The sequence below is a fragment of the Sardina pilchardus genome, chromosome 3, assembly GCF_963854185.1.
Source record: "Sardina pilchardus chromosome 3, fSarPil1.1, whole genome shotgun sequence".
NCBI lineage: Eukaryota > Metazoa > Chordata > Actinopteri > Clupeiformes > Clupeidae > Sardina > Sardina pilchardus.
In genome coordinates, this window is record NC_084996.1 from 7,352,132 (window position 1) to 7,373,849 (window position 21,718).

Here is a 21,718-nt window from a genome sequence, read left to right on the forward strand (position 1 = left end):
GATAGAATAATTTTAGAAATAAAACTAACCTTGCAACTCAATGATTTATTACATTTTGAGGGACTAGTTTCTCAATATCAATCCGCCACTGCCATACACGGAACAAAGTAGGCTATTGCAATGCGATGCAAGGTTCGTTTTATTTCTAACATGGTTCTATCAACACTAGGCATGTGCATCGATAGTCTGACGTTAAAATGTATTTGTTTCGGGTGTTCTGTGGAGTGTTTTCAGTGGCAGGCTGGATGTTACCGTCGACTTGCGTTATCTTGGCACCAGATTAGCACGAGATGAACGCTGCAACTCATAGGAAGGGCAGAAATTTACTGAAAATGGTCTTCACCGACCTATATCACCCAGACTGAGTTGGAAATGAGGTCCTATGTCCAAAATTCCGAACTATTGCTTTAAGCTGCTGGGACCTTGAATTTCCTCTTGGGGATCAATAAAGTATGGGGTGTGGGAGGTGTCAAACAACAACATTATTTCAGTAGCCCATGGTGCTTAAGTCACTCAAGCCGGTGAATTCTATGCTGTCATTCTTCCAAGGCAGAGAAGAAGAGCCACTGTAAAATCTGGTATAAACAGGAAACAGGGCATGCGTTAGGCTAGAGGGTTGAAGCAGTTAAGCCAAAGATCCTTGATTCCTAAGCCTCTCTGGTTAAGCATTCAAATCAGAAAAAAACTAGTAACGTGAACCAAAATTAATCCGACAGCAACGCAATTTTCTACCAAGTACTACAGGTATTCTGTGAAAGAGTAGAGAACGTTTTTGCTACGCTATTTACATTTCAGATATGATTGGGATAGCCTAATAATTATTTGTCTGTTACTTTCAGCACATCTTCATCTGTCTTCCTCCTGGCAGTCATAGCTGTGATCCAGTCAATTCACTAAGAGTACCATTAGGAGGACACAAGAACAAACACAAGATAGCCAATGACCTTTTATGTGAAACTACTCATTTGAAGGAACTAAATAACTTTATTTTGCCTGTTATGCCGTGTAACATGCCATAATAGTGAAATGTGTACAGAGCAGACTTTCATAAGTTTCTTGAATGTTAATAAAATGTTTTGGTGTACACTATTGCCTTTTAACAGTTGTTACTTTGTTACTTTGTACAAGCCTACATTGTGATCATAGAATTGAATTTAATTACATATAATACTTCTGAAATAGTCTTGTTTTAAAACTAGTCAACTATTTCAAAAGTAGCCTAGATGTCCTCATGTAGTGTGGTAGCATGACTCGGTATGACTCGGAGCCCCCGAATACAAAAACATAACAGTTATAGGGGGGAACCAACCAGCTTTCATGGACTGCAAATAATTCCACCAACACAGCAGCTTTGATATGTAGAAAACTGCTGTTTTAATACTTGAAGGAGTACAGTTATCTTGTATAAGGGGAATGGCTATTTAATCTTTAGTTTTAATCTGCACACAGGTTGTTTCCGTTTCAGCAGGAGTATGCCAGTAAGTTTGGGAAAAGCAAGAGAAGCTTGCCTACACTGTACGGCACATTCGGTGTGCTGCAGGCATTCCAAAAGTGTGATTTGGGGTAGGCCTATGCCCCAGTGTGGGATTTTACATAAATTATGTCTGACATAGGCCTACATTGGGTCATTTAACAAAAAAGGTGGAATGCCTATCCCTTACTTTTGCAGACCTCTAAATAATGTAATTTAAGTTATTTAACCTAAGATATAAGAATTAGATTGTATAGGCTACTTGAGATGATGTCCTTTGACCATACATGGAAGCTGAGCTCGTGCACTTTAATAAGTAAATAGAAAAACAAAACAGGTTATATTATTAATGTATAGGCCTGCTGATATACAGTAGGCCTATAAAAGACCCAAAGTTAAGTCAGGAGGTCAGTGGAAGATTTGATTTAGTCATTTTGTAACTGTAGGTGCAATTTGTCAATAGGCCTATTATTTATTTTTTGGGGGGGGGCGTACCTTTCCGGAAATGTTAATAAAGTGTTGTTATAGCGTTGGCAGCTGCAACAGCGACCTTTCCGGAAAGGTACTGACTCGATTAAATTCATTCTGGACTCTCTATCCGACCACATAAAGACGTGGGGATACTTCGGTTTGGCTTTAGGGACCCTCTACTCACTACCACGTACGTGTAGTGTTGTTTGGAACAGTAGAAGAGGTATAAAAATAGCGTTTTGTAGCGGCGAAATGACATGCCCGAGTCACCTCCAGGCTAACGAGTTTTGGCTAAAAACGGTGAGCTCGAACTTTCTCAAAATACATCCGAATGACATGATTTTGGTGTCAACTCAACGTATGTACTCCCAATAGTCCGAAAAATTGATCTAAAGTGCATTTCACTCCGGATTATCCCTTTAAGTAGCCTTCTAGTCTTTTAGAAAAGGGAGAGCATTTCCTGATCTGTCAGACACACCAACACTGTTCTGTTGCTAAGCAATGATTTGAAAGAACTCGTGTAGCGCTCTAGAACTAGATCTATAATCTTTGGTGTCAATCAAGCAAAGTCTTTGACGTTAGGCTAACATTAATGCTACTTGAAAACTGTAGATAATAGCGTTTTAAGTTCTTTTGAGTTGTATTTGGAGTTCTAACAGTAAGTTATTTGCTTCTTCACTCTTTGCCTATGTTCCATCTGATTTCTGGCTCTAATAGGTAAGGAAATGTGGAAATGAATTAGCTAATCGATACAGCTATTAATGAAATAGTCGACACAAAGTTTGAAAGCTAAAGTTAGCATCTAAATACATAGACATTCATATCTATGGCGAATTACCCGATGACATTGTTGTTATCAATGCATTGACAAAGAGGTGAAGCGGATCTTTGGTAGGATTTGATGTCGTAGCTGGCAGGGCTTTTCTGCAGGGAAGCTTGGACTTTCATCATTAGGCTAGCTGCTAGCAGATAGCAGCTAGTTAATTATGCTACAGCTAGGGTGAAGGCTTACGCTGTTATCACTCAAGATGTATTTGGCTTAATTGTGAAATGTTTCTCTTTAATGATTTATTGAATGAAGTGTTTGAAGGAAACCATCTGAATGTCTATAGGGAAAATGCGTGAGATATATTTCATGGCAGTTGTGTTCAGCTTGATGGCAAATAATATAGAGCGGACTTGGACACTGGTAAGTCACTGCAGTAACAATTACGGCTAGCCTAGCCTATCCTTGGAATACTGACGTTACTGTCACATATTCTGATGTGTAACATTATCTTATTTTTTCACAGCCTGTGCTTCCAGGAGGTGAGTTTCACGAACCATATGATGCTAAATCGCTAACGTTAGGCTTCTCATTGAACATAATAGTCTAGTCTAGGCCTAGTGCTACCCACTTCTGCTGTTGATTATGACATGCCCGCGTAGCTAGACAGGGACACTGGTACAGTCACTATCAATATTTTGTAGCGTGGTAAAGTTAGTTTTATATTGGATGTTGGATACTCGACACGTTCGAAAAACCCATTCAGCACTGGCTACAAGGGACAAATTTGTGTCAAACCAACGTGTTTACTACAAGGCTTGCCTACATAACACAAAGCTTCATTTGTCAAAAAAACTTATTTTGATTTTTAATGTTGATACATGCTTTTTAATCTATTCTACGACTTCATTTTTTGACTTACCCATGTCAAACCACATGGGGTGAATTCAGTTAACTGCCCCACACATAACACAAAGCTTCTTTTCTCCAAAAAACAACAACAATTTCATACAACTTTTAAATGTTCAAATGCTATAAATCTATAGAGATCGCTAAGACATGTGACCAACGTCATCAAAACACAAATAATTATGGGTGCGTTTGGCTCGCCTGATGCCAGCCCATGTAAACTAGTGTTCTGGGTCTATGATCTGGCATGATAATAATGAAAACTAAGCGGGGAAAAATTGTGCAAAAAGCAGAACATAATCTTGCGCTTCCTTACTGCTGCTATCCATGCCATTTCTCGCCTTTTTGTCACGTCTGAAACATGGCGTGTACTATTATTTGTCCACGCTGGAAAACGATAAAAGATAAGCTTCATGTTACTCTATTGAATTTTATAACACAGCAGGTAAACGGCATTTCGACAACTGCACTTCGTTGTTCCCGCACGTCAGTAAAAAACTTGGGCCACCTAAATGCGTTGCGTTTTACGTCACGTTCTCAATCTCTATTGTGCGGTCTGACCTTTTGACCTACACATGTCAAAACACATATATGGTGAACTCAGCTAACTCACATAACACAAAGCTTAATTTCTAAAAAAAAAACCCCACTGTTTGATTTTATATATTTTTAAATATAAAAACCATGCTTGAAATGCTTTAAATCTATTCTGCGGCTTGACCTTTTCGCCTACCCATGTCAAAACACATCTGATTATCTCAACTAACTGCCCCACACATAACACAAAGCTTTTTTCCCCAAAAACCCACCCTTTGATTTTATACCATTTTTTAATGTGAAAAAAGGCTATAAATCTATTCTGCGGCTTGACCTTTTCGCCTACCCATGTCAAAACACATCTGATTATCTCAACCAACTGCCCCACACATAACACAAAGCCTTTTTCCCCCAAAACCCCACCCTTTGATTTTATACCATTTTTTAATGTGGTTAAAAAAGGCTATACATCTATTCTGCGGCTTGACCTTTGAATTTATACAATTTTTTTAATGAAAAAAAGCTTTGTGTTACGTGTGGGGCAGTCAGTTGAAATCATCAGATGAGTTTTGATATGGGTAGGGGAAAAGGTCAAGCCGCAGAATAGATTTATAGCCTTTTTTCACATTAACATTTTTTATAGAAACAAAGGGTGGGGGTTTGGGGGAAAAAAGCTTTGTGTTATATGTGGGGCAGTTAGTTGAGATAATCAAATGTGTTTTGACATGGGTAGGTGAAAAGGTCAAGCCGCAGGATAGATTTATTAGCCTCGCGAGCCATCCACGTACTTCCGGCCAAGGATTGCCTCCACTACGAGTCTGGCCGTGCTCCTCTGTGGAGCATTCTGCTCGGTAGAATTGTAACAGAACGCCCCCCCTCCAGAAAGCAGCCAATAAACGAAGAGACGGGTTGGTGGGGGCGAAAGGGGGAGGGTGCTCGTGACGATGACGTTAAACGCCTGCGCTATGTTGTTATGAGTAACTATCGCCGATTGGGTGAGAGCTGTCCAATCAATTCAAACCAGAACTGGGCGTTACTTCCCGCTTCCTGCAAGCGCTTCAGAGCAAAGAAATTCCAGACCATAATACGAAATGAAATGGTAGTATTATGGGATGGTTAGGACCAGGCTATAGATTTATAGCCTTTTTTCACTTATTTTTTTTTTTTATAAAATCAAGGGGTGGGTTTTTTGGGGGGGAAAAAGTTTGTGTTATGTGTGGGGCAGTTAGTTGAGATAATCAGATGTGTTTTGACATGGGTAGGCGAAAAGGTCAAGCCGCAGGATAGATTTATAGCCTTTTTTCACTTAAAAAAATGGTGTAAAATTAAAGGGTTGGTTTTTTGAGAAAAAAAGCTTTGTTATGTGTGGGGCAGTTAGTTGAGGTAATCAGATGTGTTCTGACATGGGTAGGCGAAAAGGTCAAGCCGCAGAATAGATTTATAGCCTTTTTTTCACATTACATTTTTTTTATAAAATCAAAGGGTGGGTTTTTTGGGAAAAAAAGCTTTTTGTTATGTGTGGGGCAGTTAGTTGAGATAATCAGATGTGTTTTGACATGGGTAGGCGAAAAGGTCAAGCCGCAGGATAGATTTATAGCCTTTTTTCACTTTAAAAAAATGGTATAAAATCAAAGGGTGGGTTTTTTGGGAAAAAAAGCTTTGTGTTATGTGTGGGGCAGTTAGTTGAGGTAATCAGATGTGTTTTGACATGGGTAGGTGAAAAGGTCAGGCCACAGAATAGATTTATAGCCTTTTTTCACATTCAATTTTTTTATAAAATCAAAGGGTGGGTTTTTGGGGAAAAAAAGCTTTGTGTTATGTGTGGGGCAGTTAGTTGAGGTAATCAGATGTGTTTTGACATGGGTAGGCGAAAAGGTCAAGCCGCAGGATAGATTTATAGCCTTTTTTAACATAAAAAAATGGTATAAAATCAATGGGTTGGTTTTTGGGGGAAAAAAGCTTTGTGTTATGTGTGGGGCAGTTAGTTGAGGTAATCAGATGTGTTTTGACATGGGTAGGCGAAAAGGTCAAGCCGCAGGATAGATTTATAGCCTTTTTTTAACATAAAAAAATGGTATAAAATCAAAGGGTTGGTTTTTGGGGGAAAAAAGCTTTGTGTTATGTGTGGGGCAGTTAGTTGAGGTAATCAGATGTGTTTTGACATGGGTAGGCGAAAAGGTCAAGCCGCAGAATAGATTTAAAGCATTTCAAGCATGGTTTTTATATTAAAAATATATATAAAATCAAACAGTGTTTTTTTTTTTTTTAGAAATTAAGCTTTGTGTTATGTGTAGGAGAGTTAGCTGAGTTCACCATATGTGTTTTGACATGTGGAGGTCAAAAGGTCAGACCGCACAATAGATTTATAGCATTTGAACATTTAAAAGTTGTATGAAATCAAAGGTTGTTTTTTGGAGAAAAGAAGCTTTGTGTTATGTGTGGGGCAGTTGGCTGAATTCACCCTATGTGGTTTGACATGGGTAAGTAAAAAAATGAAGTCGCAGAATAGATTAAAAAGCATGTATCAACATTAAAAATCAAAGTTTTTTTGACAAATGAAGCTTTGTGTTATGTAGGCTGTAGTAACACGTGCACGTTGGTTTGACACAAATTTGTCCCTTGTAGCCAGTGCTGAATAGGTTTTTCGATTGTGTCGAATATCCAACATCCAATATAAAACCAACTTTACCACGCTAGATTAGCTTCCCACCTGGGGTGCGTTTCCCTACAACTATGGATACACGCACTTAAGAGGGTTTTCTACGATTCATCTTAAGATCATTCGTTTGGTTTTTCCGACTGTTTCCCGAACATGCTTGTAGCGTAAACCCAGGTGCACTTCTCTTTACGATGCTCTGGGGAGCTGTCCACCTTAATAGTTCTGAAATACGTGGTAGTGCCTGCACGTGACAGCTAGGCTTAGCTAGGCTACCGTATGAACTTCGGATCACCTACATTAATCAACATCAATATGAAAATAGAAACCTTTGACATCTGCACGTAAGCATCCCAAGTAGGCTACATAGGCTACCACACACAGGTGTAATTATTATTATTATGTAGTTGCCCAGTTTTTATGTTTGTTGGAAGATAGGCTATGTAACATTAGGCTTCGGATAGCTTAGTCGTTCATGCCAGTTCTTTGCTAACCTACATGTGAGAGCGCGGTGTGCTGCCTGTGCAAACGTTTCGAGGTGTCAGCACAGCAGACGTTTGAAGAAAGAGGTCGAGTAAGAAAATGAGGAAATATGTGGGCTTAAATAACATAGCAAACCTTAGATTTGACCTCAGGCCTAATAAAAGATAGCCTACAAAGGCTACACAAAGATAGGATAATGGCAAACTTTTCTGGCAACGTCTCCTTATAACTTGTTTGTAGATGTAGGCCTAGGCTATTTTTGTCTGCTTTTAATCACATCATTATGTCTATTGAATGAATGCTATTTTGCACGCTAAAATCTGAATCATCACAAGTAATGAAGAATGGTAACGTAAGTTGGATAATTATATTCTTAGTTGGCCCTGTTGAGTACCGGTCACCTCTTAGTTGAACAATGAAAAGCATTGTTTATTTTCTTGACGGTAAAAAATATGCCTGGCCGTTAGGCCTAAAAGTTTGTTTTGATCCCTGGGCCTAGTCACTTACTGGTCAGTCTTCTACACCATGCTCTTGCAAATGTTCTTAAACTGTACATGTGTTTTTGGTCTCAGGTATTTATAGAGTAGCGAAGAACAATACGGATTTCATTGACATTAACAAGGGTAAGAGTAAAATTACAACACCAAAGATTGATGTTCTCATTGGAATATCCTTGAGCTAACCATATGTTTCTTTAACAGGTTTGGATCTCTTTGAAGGTGATATAAAGTTGCCACCTGTAAGTTTGATAACAGATTGTAGTGTAAGTAATCTCTTTAATGAATCATATACATTTACAGCTCTTCAATAATCTGCATTTTCGTATTTTGCCTGTAGAAATTTGATAAGAATGCCATTATTGATCCAATGTACCGATGGCCTACTCCAATACCTCTGGAGTTTGATTCCTCCCTTGGTACGTATCATCAGAACATGTCTGTCAACTGGATATACTGTATGTGTTTGTGGATTATAATGTTCCCACCTTGAGTTTCTGCTTTATGTTTGCAGATTTAAATGCCAGAGGGGTGATTACAAAGGCTCTGGAGAAGTTCCGTCTGAAGAGTTGTATAGACTTCAAAATCAGAGATACAGAATTGTATTATATAACCATTCTAAAAGACGTTGGGTAATGACGTCCTTCTGAATATTTCAAAATAAGTCAGCATATTTACTTATAGCCTGTGCAGACTACACGATTTCAGCCCGATTTTGCCACGATTGTGTCGTGGCCGACACATTTCCATTGTCGGGTCCGAATATTCAAAGTCGGGAAAGACGTTCGAAGGAGCAAGCGTCTTGTAATCTGACATGTTCAACGACCCGCGATTTATTGTCTGCGACATTCTAAGACGTTACGACCAAAAGTCTAGCATGTTAGATTTTTTGGGGAATCTCCTACGACTCCCGTGTTGACACTGATACTGTGACGACACACGACGAGAAGGCTACGATAAATGATCTTGTAATGTGGCCACTCTTGCGGCCACGACACTGCATGATTTTGTGGTTCTCTGATCGCCTAGTCTGACATGGTCAATCGTAAAAGATAATCGTGAAAGACAAAAAAGTCGTGTAGTCTGCACAGGCCATTAAAGATGTACTGATCTCATTGGTCTATTTCCATATTCAGATGTTTTAGCCATGTTGGATATAATTACATGGCAGACCAACCTTTATCGATTGGCGATCGCTGTGATTATGTCAGTACCGTAACACATGAAATACTTCACGCTCTGGGCTTCTGGCATGAGCAGAGCAGACCTGACAGGGATGACCATATCAGTATTTTCTGGGATAACATTGAACCAGGTACATAATACGTTGATGTGATTTCAGTAGCAATATTAATGGAAGATAGAATGACTCAATGAGGTTTTGCTCAGCCTTTAAGGATTGCTCAGCATACCCATGCCTAAATTGTTCATTTGATTGTGATTTCATCCGTTAGGAATATATTTGATTAGTTTCTTGTATCACTGTATCACTAGTATCTTTATTAATTGAATAAGCAAGAAAAATGGATGCACTCAACTCCAAAACAATTGATATGTAGATTATGGGTGCTTAAAGCAACACTAAAGCACTTTTCCTCTGTCGCACGCACGCTATTTGTTTATCCAGCAAATAACGATGTCCACAAATAGGGTAGAGTATGTTGCATTATTTTGTGAAAGTATGATGTATAGCGACATCGAAGCAAGTCAAAGTTGTAGTTTCTTATGTCTCATTTCATCGAACTACAGGTACACTACCCGATCTGGTAAAGTTACATATTGCCGTGGTTATAGCCAATAGAGGGCCGCTAAGTGAATGCAGAAGTACAGTTCATCCTGTTACGAGTTGATGAACCACTGAAATGATTTTGGAAACATTATTTTAAGGCATGAAAAACTCTTTAGTGTTGCTTTAAAAAGGAATGATTGGATCAATGACAAATAAACGCACCCTCAAGCTATCTCTTGTGAATTTAAATCACAGACAGTTTAAGTCACAGACATTTAAATCGCAGACAAACACATTTCAGCCAAAGCCATCTTCAGGGTCTTTCTGAGGATATAAGACAAGGTGTTGTTACTTACTGTAAAAGCAGGTAAGGTGTGACGTCTACTAATTGCCATATTGGCACAAGGCTAGGTGAAGTGAATACAGGTGAAATTGCTGGCATCAAAATCTAAATGAACATACATGTATATTAACCATGAATATCAAATTTGTAATTTTGAACATTTGATATGATGTCTGTCCTTTTTGCAGGTAAAAATGTGATTTGTAGAGCACATTCTGTTATGCTATTTGTATTTTACTCAACGTTCCAACTTTTTAAATTTGGGGTTGTATGTGTCTACCTACGTTGGATTGTTGCATGAATTATTTGTATTTGTTAAATGAGCTTCTGATTCTTGTAAAATAAGGAAACATTATCATGGCTATTCCATGATATGAATGCAATGATTTGAGGGTGGAGTTGGGTTCAGTTTAGCACATGTTTAGCTGGTTGTAATGGATCTCCATTGAGTCAGGTGAGTGCAGGTCATAAAAGTGATACAGGAGTTTGTACAGTGTAACACTGTAATTTCCCCTTGGGGATGAATAAAGTACAGTATATCTATCTATCTATCTATCTATCTATCCATTTATCAATCATTTGATTTTGCGAGATTAAGTTTGCCTACTGAGCTCAAATGTCAACAACATCATCAGATGTTTGATCTTAAGAGGGAGAGTCTGTATGTTTTGCTGAGCTGGAATGACATTAATTTCCCCATCTTTATTTTCATGATACTGCAGGGATGGAAGGTAATTTTGCGAAAAATCATCATGCAGTGGCAACAATGCAGCGCACTGCCTATGACTACAAATCATTAATGCATTATGGAAAAGATGCCTTCAGCACTGGACTGGGGAGTACCATATACACAAAGAAACAAGAATTTCAAAACATTATTGGTCAACGTCAAGATTTGAGCCCAACTGATGTGTTGGAATTGAACTTACTCTACGGTTGCAGTAAGTATGGACTTTTATTGTAACCCAACAAATACAAGGTTTATGTCCCAAGGTGGGCGTGTCCCTTTGTCCCATAGGCGGTGTAAGTCCCTAGTTCCTTAGAACTTTTTTTTGGTAAAATGCCATGTATTGAGTGGAAAAACCTACCGCTTCACAAGCTGATATCTTAAAGTAATATAAAACTTGAATGAAAGTGTGAGATTTTTTGACACATTACACACTTATGTTAGCGTCGTATTATCAAACCAGGCTTTATCAGGTTAACAGCGCCTTTCTCCACCCCTTACCGCAATTAACAAAGGTTAACAACTGAACGACACAAGTCAGAAGCACAGTTGAATGTTAACTGATGACAACATTCAAAGGAATCTAACGTTTAGCAATCATGAAATAATACAATGCATGATGTCAACAGGCAGGAAGATAATGAAGAACAGTAGTTCTACTCAAACTAGGCCTACGTGTGCACATAGCCTATGGAGGATGGGTCAAATCTAGCAAGTAGGAAAGTTGACGTGGATGGCGTGAAAGTGAAAGTAAGGCATTCAAAAGGCCAATGAAAGCTAAAGTTGCATTTGATATAGTACAAAGACGCAAAACCGCATTTACAGTTTTTTACGATTGTTTACACACTAAAATATTTTTCTTCACACAATTAGCAAAATTTTACTCCAAGGAGCAAAACACCTCCACAGATTTGCACAACATTACACACAATGTGTGCTTCACCCTTTTTGCAAAACATTACACACAGTGATTTGTAAAACTCTACACACATTTCCACACCTTAGACACAGATAAGGATTGTGAGGTTACTTCCTTGTCATTACAAAGCCCCGGATTGCCAATGACTACACTAATGAACGAATTGGATAATCACATCCACCAGGTGTGTAAGCACACATGTGCAAAATTGAAAACGCAGCACTCAGGTGTGCTATACAGTCTTGTTGCTTTTGCGGTAGTCGCTCTTCTTAGTCAAAGTGTATGTACTTTATGCAGTAGTTATTGTTTGTCTACAGATTTTATTTGTTCAATTGATTTCATTGTTGGTTGATTACTGTAACTGATTATGATTAGAAATACTGTAAGTATTGAAAGAAATACTTGAAATATTCAGTCTACAGCAGTCTTCAGCAGTTGTACAGTGCAAGTGCAAGTTTATAGACCTACAGTATGTACACTTTCCCTATGTCGAACTAATCATGAAGAATGTTGTGGGTTTGTCACTATTTTTTGATCCCTTACATAACAATTTGATCCCTTACATAACAATGTCTGGGCAAAAATCTAGCACATGCTATTTCCTAATTTTTCTTTTTACAAATGTGTTTTGCATTTATCACTGCAGTGTGAAACTGGCTGCAATAGTGTCTGATCATTGAGGACTGTGTTTGTTAAATGACAACTAATAGCATTTTTACAAATATGTGTATATGTTTTGACTGAAGTCCCGCGACAGACAGTCTGCACCTTCACCTCAGTACGGTCTGTTTGTACATACCTCGCCATCTATTTACATGCCTGTTGCAAAACAAATACGGCTGAAGTGGGCGCAAACTCGTTAGTACATCTGGCCCTCTGTATCACTACCACATTTTTCGGAAAACACTAAATTGAATGATTTCTTTTTTATTCCATAGAGGGTACTGCAATGGACCACTACTAGCAGGCTTGTAGCAAGATGAGTAATGTGCATAGAGAGAATACAAACGAAAAGTTGCTGATTCCTCAGTTTATATTCATAAACCTTAGTTCAAGAAGGTTTAGTTGATGGGTTAGCTATCAATATCGCAAGCATCAGTGCTTGAGATATTTTCACAATAGCTGCATATAGTCCTTGGGGGTCAAAGTATAATCTTGCCATCTGGCCTCCTGATGTAATTTTTGGTTTCCGCCGATGTTAGCCTCTCCACTTTCTTCTGCCGTGTTATCCCAGTGAAACTAATCAGGCGGAACTAGCTGACCGGAATATTAAGCACAAGGCGGAGGAAAATATATTTCTAAAATGGGCCTGGTGGCATAAGATGAATGGCCTTAGTAGTATGTTTAGTAGCATTTTGTGCCATACATCTGCACATTTGTGTTTTCACAATTTGTTTTTGTGACTATTTTTGTAGTTAAAAAAAAATACCCTGCATATTTTCCACATTGATTTATTTTTGATATGATATAACCATCCATCTTTCTGTTTACTACACAAACTACATCAAAACTAAATATTCCCCCCCCCCATTTGTATGCACTGCAGAGGCTGCATTATACTGTATGTCTTTCATTTACACAGATTGAACACTGCATTATTGTGCTTATGTTTAAATTTATTATTAAAATTGCATAACATTATATTTCAACGAAGGACCAAACCAAACACACCAGAGAGGTATCTTTAGTTAGTCCATGTAGGGTTTTTGTTTTTGTTTGGAGATCAGCTGCCCCCACTTTGTTTGTTTCCAGTTTTCAGAGCCAGGGCTACTAACAGAGACCGGATTTTTTTTAGGTGTACTCACAGAATGGGCAGCTAGCGGTCGTGAGGAGATGATTGCTGAATGTGACAAAAACATTTTATGGACTTGAAATCGTGTAAGATACCTCTCTGGTGTGTTTGGTTTGGTCCTTCGTTGAAATAATGTAATGTAATTTTAATAATAAATTTAAACATAAGCACAAAATAATGGGACTTCATGTGAAATCCCTGACTGCACCTTTTAAGTTACAAAGACATGTATGTGTCTGCATTCTTTATTCAGTATCTGGCCATGCCATTTGTACTCTTTGTATGCTGCGCTGTTTTTGGAAGCTTTGGCCAGCAATCTTGATCAACAGTGCCAGCAATCTAGATCAACAGCGTATTCTATGTTATATCTATGGACACATACTATGGCTCATTTGAAAGGTGACTTTAAGCTCTCAGTGGGTACAAACTGTTTATCTGCCACCTAGTGATATACCCACGAGAATGGACCTGACCTGACGTGCATGCGTCGCAGCGTCCCCCTGGAAATTGATCTGATGTGCATGTGTCACTGATTCTACCCAAAGCGGCAACCAACAAAAAGAGTTATGACAAAATGTCCAGATAAAATGTCCAGAGTTTTCGTGAGTTTTCGATCGCCATCTATTTCAGTTCTATTCATCATAGAGTTCCCAAAATCGCACATAAGGTGTGTTAGAGCAGTGGTTCCCATCCTGGGGTCTGGGGACCCCACTAGGGACCGTAGGGAATGTTGCCTGGGCTGAGGTTGTGAGGTTACCAAAATCATATTTGCGCACATTAAATGTTTTAAATCCCAATAACACACCCAGTTGTAAAATCAAAACTCAGTACAGATTATTATCTCTGACCTCTGAACTTGCGTAAGCAACCTTCAGGTCGGGCTAAGCTAGGCATTGGTAATATAATCCCCCAGACCCCGATTGTTGAATAAAATAATGTCTTGTGTGTATGCGGGGTTTGTATGCGGAGTTTGGGTAGGGGGCCCTGGCTTGTCTTATGGCCTGTACAGACTACACAACTTTTTTGTCTTTCACGATTATCTTTTACGATTGACCATGTCAGACTAGGCGATCAGAGAACCACAAAATCATGCAGTGTCGTGGCCGCAAGAGTGGCCACATTACAAGATCATTTATCGTAGCCTTCTCGTCGTGTGTCGTCACAGTGTCAGTGTCAACACGGGAGTCGTAGGAGATTCCCCAAAAATTCTAACATGCTAGACTTTTGGTCGTAACATCGTAGAATGTCGCAGACAATAAATTGCGGGTCGTTGAACATGTCAGATTACAAGCCGCTTTCTCCTTCGGACGTCGTTCCCGACTTTGAATATTCGGACCCGACAATGGAAATGTGTCGGCCACGACACAATCGTGGCAAAATCGGGCTGAAATCGTGTAGTCTGCACAGGCCATTAGACACAGGCAAGGGGGCCTTCAAGGGAAAAAGTTTGGGAAACACTGTTTTAGAGCATCCATTTTTGTAATTAAAAAAGAGAGCTAAAAACGCAATATTGCATTTTTGGCACTCAACGCATGGGAACATAAAACGCAATATTGCAATTTTGCTACTCAAAGTGTCAAGGTGAGTATAAATCAAAAGTTAAAAAACTATGCTGAATGACTGAATCACAGGGGGGTGGGATGTATTTCTGAAGGCTGGAAAGTGTAATCAATTAACTCAATGACTACTGAGCAAGAAATTGGCTGTTTGAAGTTCCAAAACTCCCATAACCTGGAAACTGGCATGGGAAAGCGCTGCTCTTATGGGAGTGTCCCCACTCTGTCTTCTCTACTGCTCTAAGCTATTCTATACAGTGTATTGAATTCTGAGGTGTAAGTGAATAACAGTTTTTTTTTATTTTTTTTTTTAAATAAAGTGAACTTAAATATTGCTTTGTACAGCCTCCACTGTAACATACCTGGATGGGTGTGACTTTGAGGGATACATGAAGTGTGACCTGAAGGCTTGCTCCACTGCAGAGAGCAGGTGGAGAGCAGTACCTAGTGTTGTGGGAAGTTCAACTGAAGACCACACCATCCCTCAAGACAAAGAAGGTAAAGAAAGCTTGACAGAAAAAGATAGCTAAATTATTGATTTCACGGATGATTGAATGATGATTGAAAAAAGTAATATTACTATTGGTTCGAGTGCTTTTCCATCTGCAGGTGTAGGACGATTTTTGCATTTTAGCACAGTCACTGGAGTGACTGGAGACAGAGGATTATTACAAACAAAGATACTGACTCCCCAAAGACATTTCCAGTGCCTTGAGTTCTTCTACTATAATAATGGAAATGACAAAGATCAACTCAACATCCGGATCAGAGAGTTTAAGAGTATTGATGACATTGGAACTACTAGACTTATTGCACAGATCACAGGTAGGTGACCTGGCAGTAAAAGTTAGTGTCTTTAACATAATGCACATCACTATTAATGACCTGATAAAGTTGAATAAAAAAAAAGGTGTAAAGTCTTCCTATGAAAACAATGTGAACGATCCAATAATAAATAATAAAAAAGCTAATTTATGAGGGAAAATCTCTCATTAAGAAATACATATTTAACATGTGCCACAATTGTGTGTCAATCTGTGCTTTCATGTTCTCATCACCTACAACCTCTAAAATAGAAATCAAAACGTTTTTTATGACAGTGTCACCAAGCATTGATTGACAAATTCACTAGTTGAGGAATTTATGAAAATTATGTTGTAACGCACCATATTTTTGCGTATTCTCGGGTTTGCTTCCCACATGAAGCCTTTACACACAGTGCCTATAGAAAGTCATCATAGCCCTTTGAAATGGTTGCTTTTTTTGTCTTACAGCCTGAAATCAAAACTAAAAAACTAAACTAAAAAAATATATATATTTTTTCCAGTTTTATTTACAAATTTAGCTGTTCAACATCAAAATAATAAAGGCAACCATTCAATGCAAATTAGAATAAAAGGTTTGGAATAGTCATCATACCCCTGATTTAATACTTTGTAGAGCTTCATTTTGCTTTCATTACAGCGATCAATCTGTTTGGATATGTCTCTTTTAGCTTTGCACACCTAGATTGGGGAATATTTGCCCAATCTTCTGTGCAGAATTGTTCAAATTCAGTCAAATTCTGTGGGGAACGGAGATGGACTGCTCTCTTCAAGTCAATCCACAGATTTTCTATAGGATTTAAATCAGGGCTCTCTGACTTGGCCACTCAAGGACATTCACCTTCCTATCCTTAAGCCACTGCTTTGTTCTTTTGGCAGTATGTTCAGGACCATTTTCCCATTTTTTTAAATTCTATGGAACAAGAGTTTGATGCACTCTATAACGTCAGTAACCTGTCAAAAGCGTTCACCTGTCACAGCCAAACAGGACATGACCTCATATCTCTTCAACATTTTACTGTATTACCAAGCTTAGTACATGGACTCATGACACCATAGTGAGGATGCACAAGAAATGTGGTGACCTTTGACCTCTAGGGGTGCGCTGAAATGACCAGAAATCAGAAATGCATTTTGGCTCGTAAATGTTGATGTGTTTGAATTCAAACTTACTAGCTGTGTCTGTTAATACTCCAGGAGGTCCTAAGACTGACACATGCCAACGTTTGACGTATACCTAATCAATCCGGCCATCATATTATGGAAAACATGAAGCCATCACAAATTTTGGCCGTTCATCACAAAACTTGCCACATATGATCTTCAGACTAAGCCTTACAAACGTCTTGCTTTTTGAGGGTTAGTAAATTCCATGTAATATGGACAGTGAGTACAGATAAACTCAATACTTAATTTGTACATCACTGCGGATGTAAAGTACAACAGTGCCATAATATAAGAGGGTGGCTGTTGTTAAAATTGACCAAGTAATCTCTTTACATGAAAGAAAAACCTCCTCTGTAGCCACATACTTTCAACAATTTAAAAAACATCAACTGATTCGCACTTTGCTCAGGTAGTACTCTTAACTATTGCAAAGCACATTTTCACAACCTTTTAGTCTAAATGCGTATAACATTTCTTATCAGTTGAAATATCAGTCTAGGCAGATGGATTTTAATATACTCTACTTCTTCCCTTATTTATTCACCTTGTTGGAACAGTTGTTTTGATTTGTGTAAGTGTGACTAAACTCAATGTCAAACCTTATGTTCATGAGTAGTCCAGTTGTTAATGCTCTAAACAAGTCTGTCTTTTACAGGTCCTACAGCAGACCACTGGCATCTCAAACACATACAGCTGTACACAACTAAAGCATTTTTGATTGAGTTTGAAACAGTAAAAGGAGAAGGAATGTCCAGTGGTGGCTTCTCATTGGATGATATCAACCTCTCAGAAACAACATGTCCACACTATGTATGGCATTTCAGGAATTTTGCTGAAAAAATTCAAAACCAGTCTAATGCTGGGCTATTAGGCTCCAGCCCCAGGCTGTACTCTCCTGAGGGATATGCCTACCATGTTGCAGTCTCTTATGATCTAGAGAAATTAGGAATCTATTATGGGCTTGTTTCTGGAGTCAATGATTATAGACTACAGTGGCCATGTCCATCAAGACAAATCACTATTGAGTTGTTAGAGCAGACATCCAGTATCCTGACACGCATGTCCAAACAACTCAGTGCGACTCTGAAAACAACAGAGACCTTTATGAGTGAGTAATAGCATGACAATAGTCAAGCACACTAACACGATGGAAAACATTTGCTCTCATAAATTAAATGGCTGTTCTTAAAGTAAAGAAATGAAACCGATTTGAATCATGTCAGAATATTCTCCATCTTTGATATACATGCTAGATGCTAGATGCTAGATCTGTAGAATGAAAAGAGCCATAAGAAGTGTTAAGGTATATTAGTATTAATATTCAGCATTCCAGGTGTGCTTGAGAGCAGAGAAAAGTCCCTCCGTTTTAGCTCTTTAACAGACCCCTGAAGATGTTTGCATGAACACTTACGGGTATTTCTTTCTTTCTTTCTACCGCCAATATATTTTGTTTTCTAGGTAATGGACAAGCATTTTACACATATGATGACCCTAGTATTGTAGGAGCGCCATATCAAAATTCAGAGGGCCAGATATACTATGCAGGACCTTTAAGAGGCACGGACGATTTCATGAGCAAAGAACGCATCATGGCAGGGGATTTTACTCGAGGAGGGGATGCGTTCCTGCTGATAAGCTTTGAAGGTACTGTAAAACTTTCCTCATGTATAATACATTTCCCAAAAATATTAAATCCCAATACAATGTGCAATATTGTGTCTAATACTCCACTTTTGCTTATAGCATCCTCTGTTTTCACACTGACAAGGTTTCAAATCAACTTACGTAGATGGGATCTTTTTCTTACTTCATGCTTAATGTTCCAGATGTGTTGGCCCAACCCAGCCCAATCCTTCCTACACCAATGCCTCCAACATATGGCAGTTTTACTCCCAGCCCAGCTAACAACCATAGACCATGTCTATACCATGAATTGGTTTTGTGAGTTTATGTCCATTTCGTTTTATGGCACCACTAGCATCTAGAGGACCATCATTATCATAATTCCTACTACAGTATTTCTACTACAAATAACAATGTGAAATGGTAATGTGAATCTAATAATGTTTTACCTTCCTTCTTAGATCAGTGAACAGGTCTGCAGACTGGTAAGTGGATCTGACACATGTTTAATGTTTGAGTCAGTTTAGGACTTCTAAATCCCTATAGTTGAAATTATGGAAGGACCTTATAGGCAGGTGGCCTTCAGCACCCTGGTTGTACCTTCAATTGTGCACAGTAGAAGATGTTAAAGAGGAACTCTTTGCCCTGTTGTTGGAGGTCACCAAACATTAGTTTGGTAAAACATTAAAATAAAAACTATGCTATACAGCTTGAGTTGTCCTGGTAATGGCTTGCGCAGACATGCAGCTACAAAGCTATGCTACAGGGGCAGACTGTATTTGTGTCTCTTGTTGGTGGAAGGAGGACTGTGGGTACTCTAGATGTGTATGCCATTTCAGCAAACTTCTTTCCCCATGTGCAACATATACCCCTTTTTGAATGCACACCCGCATAGTCCTCCTTCAGTCAACAACATGAAATTTGCGTCCATCGAAAGGGTTAGAGTCTTATATTTAAAATGCTGTCGCCTGGAAAACGAGTGAAAAAGTTACTCCAGGTACTGTGTGTATAAACGTCTTCTAAATAAACGTTCATCACAATGTTGCCAATGCCTCGTTTTACTAGCCTGGCAAGCCAAACTATAGCCTACAGAAATGTATAGTCTGGGGTCGGACCATTCACAGAGCTGAAGCCTGTGGGTGGGATGAACAGTTGTCTTTCAAACTGCCTCTGCACGTAATAGGCCAGCATTTGTGACCAATCGTAGCCGGTCGGCAAAACGGCAAATACATCCTTCTTTAAAACGAATTACTTGAGTCCTTCTTTCTGCTCAACCTTCAAAGAAAAGCCCAAGTCTAACTCTTCCAAAGCCGATTCAAACGAGCGCGCTTCGTTAGCCTCATCCATCTTTTGGTTTTCTCTATGGTTGTGCAACATGGTCTCACACCCAACTCGTAGAACAAGGACACATGGTCCAGCCCCCTGGCGTCAATATCGGAAGCCGAAGGTGAGCTAAGGCGGGCTCAAGGACTCAGTACACAGATAGAGCGTTCTGATTGGCTAGGCTGGCCTGGAGCCTAGCGCAGGCTTGGCCTCAACGGTGCGACCCTAGACCATCCCGCTAGGCTAAAATATTTTTGGCCGCTAGGGTGCGTCTAGATTTCTAGGCTATCGTTTTACATGTTTAGAACCAAATTACATTGTCAATGAAGTGTGGAACTTGTTAGCCTTGTAGATGGGTTAAAAATATACTATTTATGTGCAGTATGAGACATGCTGGGTTGCTAGCGCGAATGGAAGAATCGGTAAAAACTGGCTAATGTTCGAATGCTTTGGGTATGGATAGGGTCACCCCTCATCCATGACTCTAGCTTATGGTCATACTTAACACAATAAAACCCATTTGACACAGAATTTTCCCTTTAACAGACTAGAAATTTCATTACAAGTTGTATAACATGAACTGGATCCTTACGTGACACCACTATGCGAGTTTAACTCATGAAAACTTATGAAAAGAAAAAAAAAACCCAGTAAAAATCCAGTATACAGGCAGTCACTTACCTCTATGCTAATGTAATGAGTACTAAATGCTAATGTTGTACTATAGATACATACTTTAGGTATAACAATGCAATTGCTATGTGTGTTGATGAATGTACAATACTAATAATAGTACCAGCCAGCCATTCTCACTCCAGTTACCCTCAGAATTCATGTCAGTTATGCTAAGCACTAATGAGATCTCTCTAACTCAGACACGGAATTGATTTGTGGTATTTACATTGCATAGTAGAAAACTCAACTCTGTATATTTTTGTTGATACTGATTTATCTTCTCCTTTATGTGTTTCAGCATACCATCACAGTTCATTGTGTTCCTTGCATTCACTGTGGCTGTGCTTTTAGCAATCCACTGAGGGTAAATTACAGCTTCATGTATAAGTCATGTGTACTGAAGTTGTCAATCTCTTTATCTGTATGGTAATAAATGGCATCTTGCATAGAACATTTTAGCCCAGGTATATTATAGAATGTGTGTAGTCTTAAAATGTATATAGTCTGAAAATACATTGTTTGTTAAGTTATTTTGACACATTTTTATGGTAAATTGGCCCTGAGGCACATCCCTTTATCTCATTAGGACTCATTAGTGGATATAGCACCACTAATGCCAGTTAGCACATTAATAATTAATACGCTATGATCAAGGTGGGGCATACTGTGTTTAAATAGGCCTAACTTGTAGCCTAATGAATGGCTCTTAAATAATAAATCATAAAATAATTATTATACAGTACAACAAGTAGGGTAATAATACAATAAGTATTCTTATACAATAAGTAGGCCTTAATAACTATTTGTAGATATTCAGAAGTATTCTTAATTGCTGTATCTCTTTAAGCAAGTGGAACTACCATTTGCTAAATTGCTACCATTACTTTAAAAAGTCGTTAAGACTTTATTTTAATGTATCGCTGCTACAGTGTACCTACCTAATTAGGTACAGTGGTACAACCTGTGTAACAACATGTACTGTACTATCAGGTACTATAATTTTACTTGCATTATGTATTTGTGGGTACCTACATATAGTTGTTATATTGTAATACGGAGTGCTTTTACAAAACTTTGCCAATTTGCCGACATTTTTCATCAGAGGCAAAGGGCTGACCTGAGACCTGCTGGATGGGGTGATCTGGTCATGATAGATTTGATACAAACCCTTCTTAGCTCCAGTCAAGGCCTCATTGTCTTCAGTGTGCAACTTAAGTATGCAACTTAGTCTTCTTGCATACATCGAAATG

The 21,718-nt window shown here is 38.7% G+C and overlaps 1 protein-coding gene across 3 annotated transcripts; it reads left to right on the forward strand.

Moving 5' to 3' along the window:
* The first annotated feature begins 2,506 nt into the window (after nucleotides 1-2,506).
* Nucleotides 2,507-20,926, forward strand: LOC134076056 (meprin A subunit beta-like). 3 transcript variants are annotated; one of them, XM_062531062.1, is made up of 16 exons: nucleotides 2,507-2,659; nucleotides 3,055-3,131; nucleotides 3,235-3,250; nucleotides 7,866-7,916; nucleotides 7,995-8,032; nucleotides 8,131-8,209; nucleotides 8,305-8,422; nucleotides 8,927-9,105; nucleotides 10,585-10,803; nucleotides 15,202-15,354; nucleotides 15,466-15,681; nucleotides 17,503-17,955; nucleotides 18,306-18,491; nucleotides 18,674-18,788; nucleotides 18,932-18,955; nucleotides 20,767-20,926. In XM_062531062.1, exons 2-16 carry the CDS (start codon nucleotides 3,060-3,062, stop codon nucleotides 20,828-20,830), a joined length of 1,983 nt encoding a protein of 660 aa, XP_062387046.1. In that variant the 5' UTR covers nucleotides 2,507-2,659; nucleotides 3,055-3,059; the 3' UTR covers nucleotides 20,831-20,926. The 3 variants fall into 3 exon arrangements, with proteins under 3 accessions (XP_062387046.1, XP_062387044.1, XP_062387045.1); XM_062531060.1 differs by having other exon boundaries at nucleotides 2,507-2,600; nucleotides 3,024-3,131; XM_062531061.1 differs by having other exon boundaries at nucleotides 2,507-2,600.
* Nucleotides 20,927-21,718: the final 792 nt, after the last annotated feature.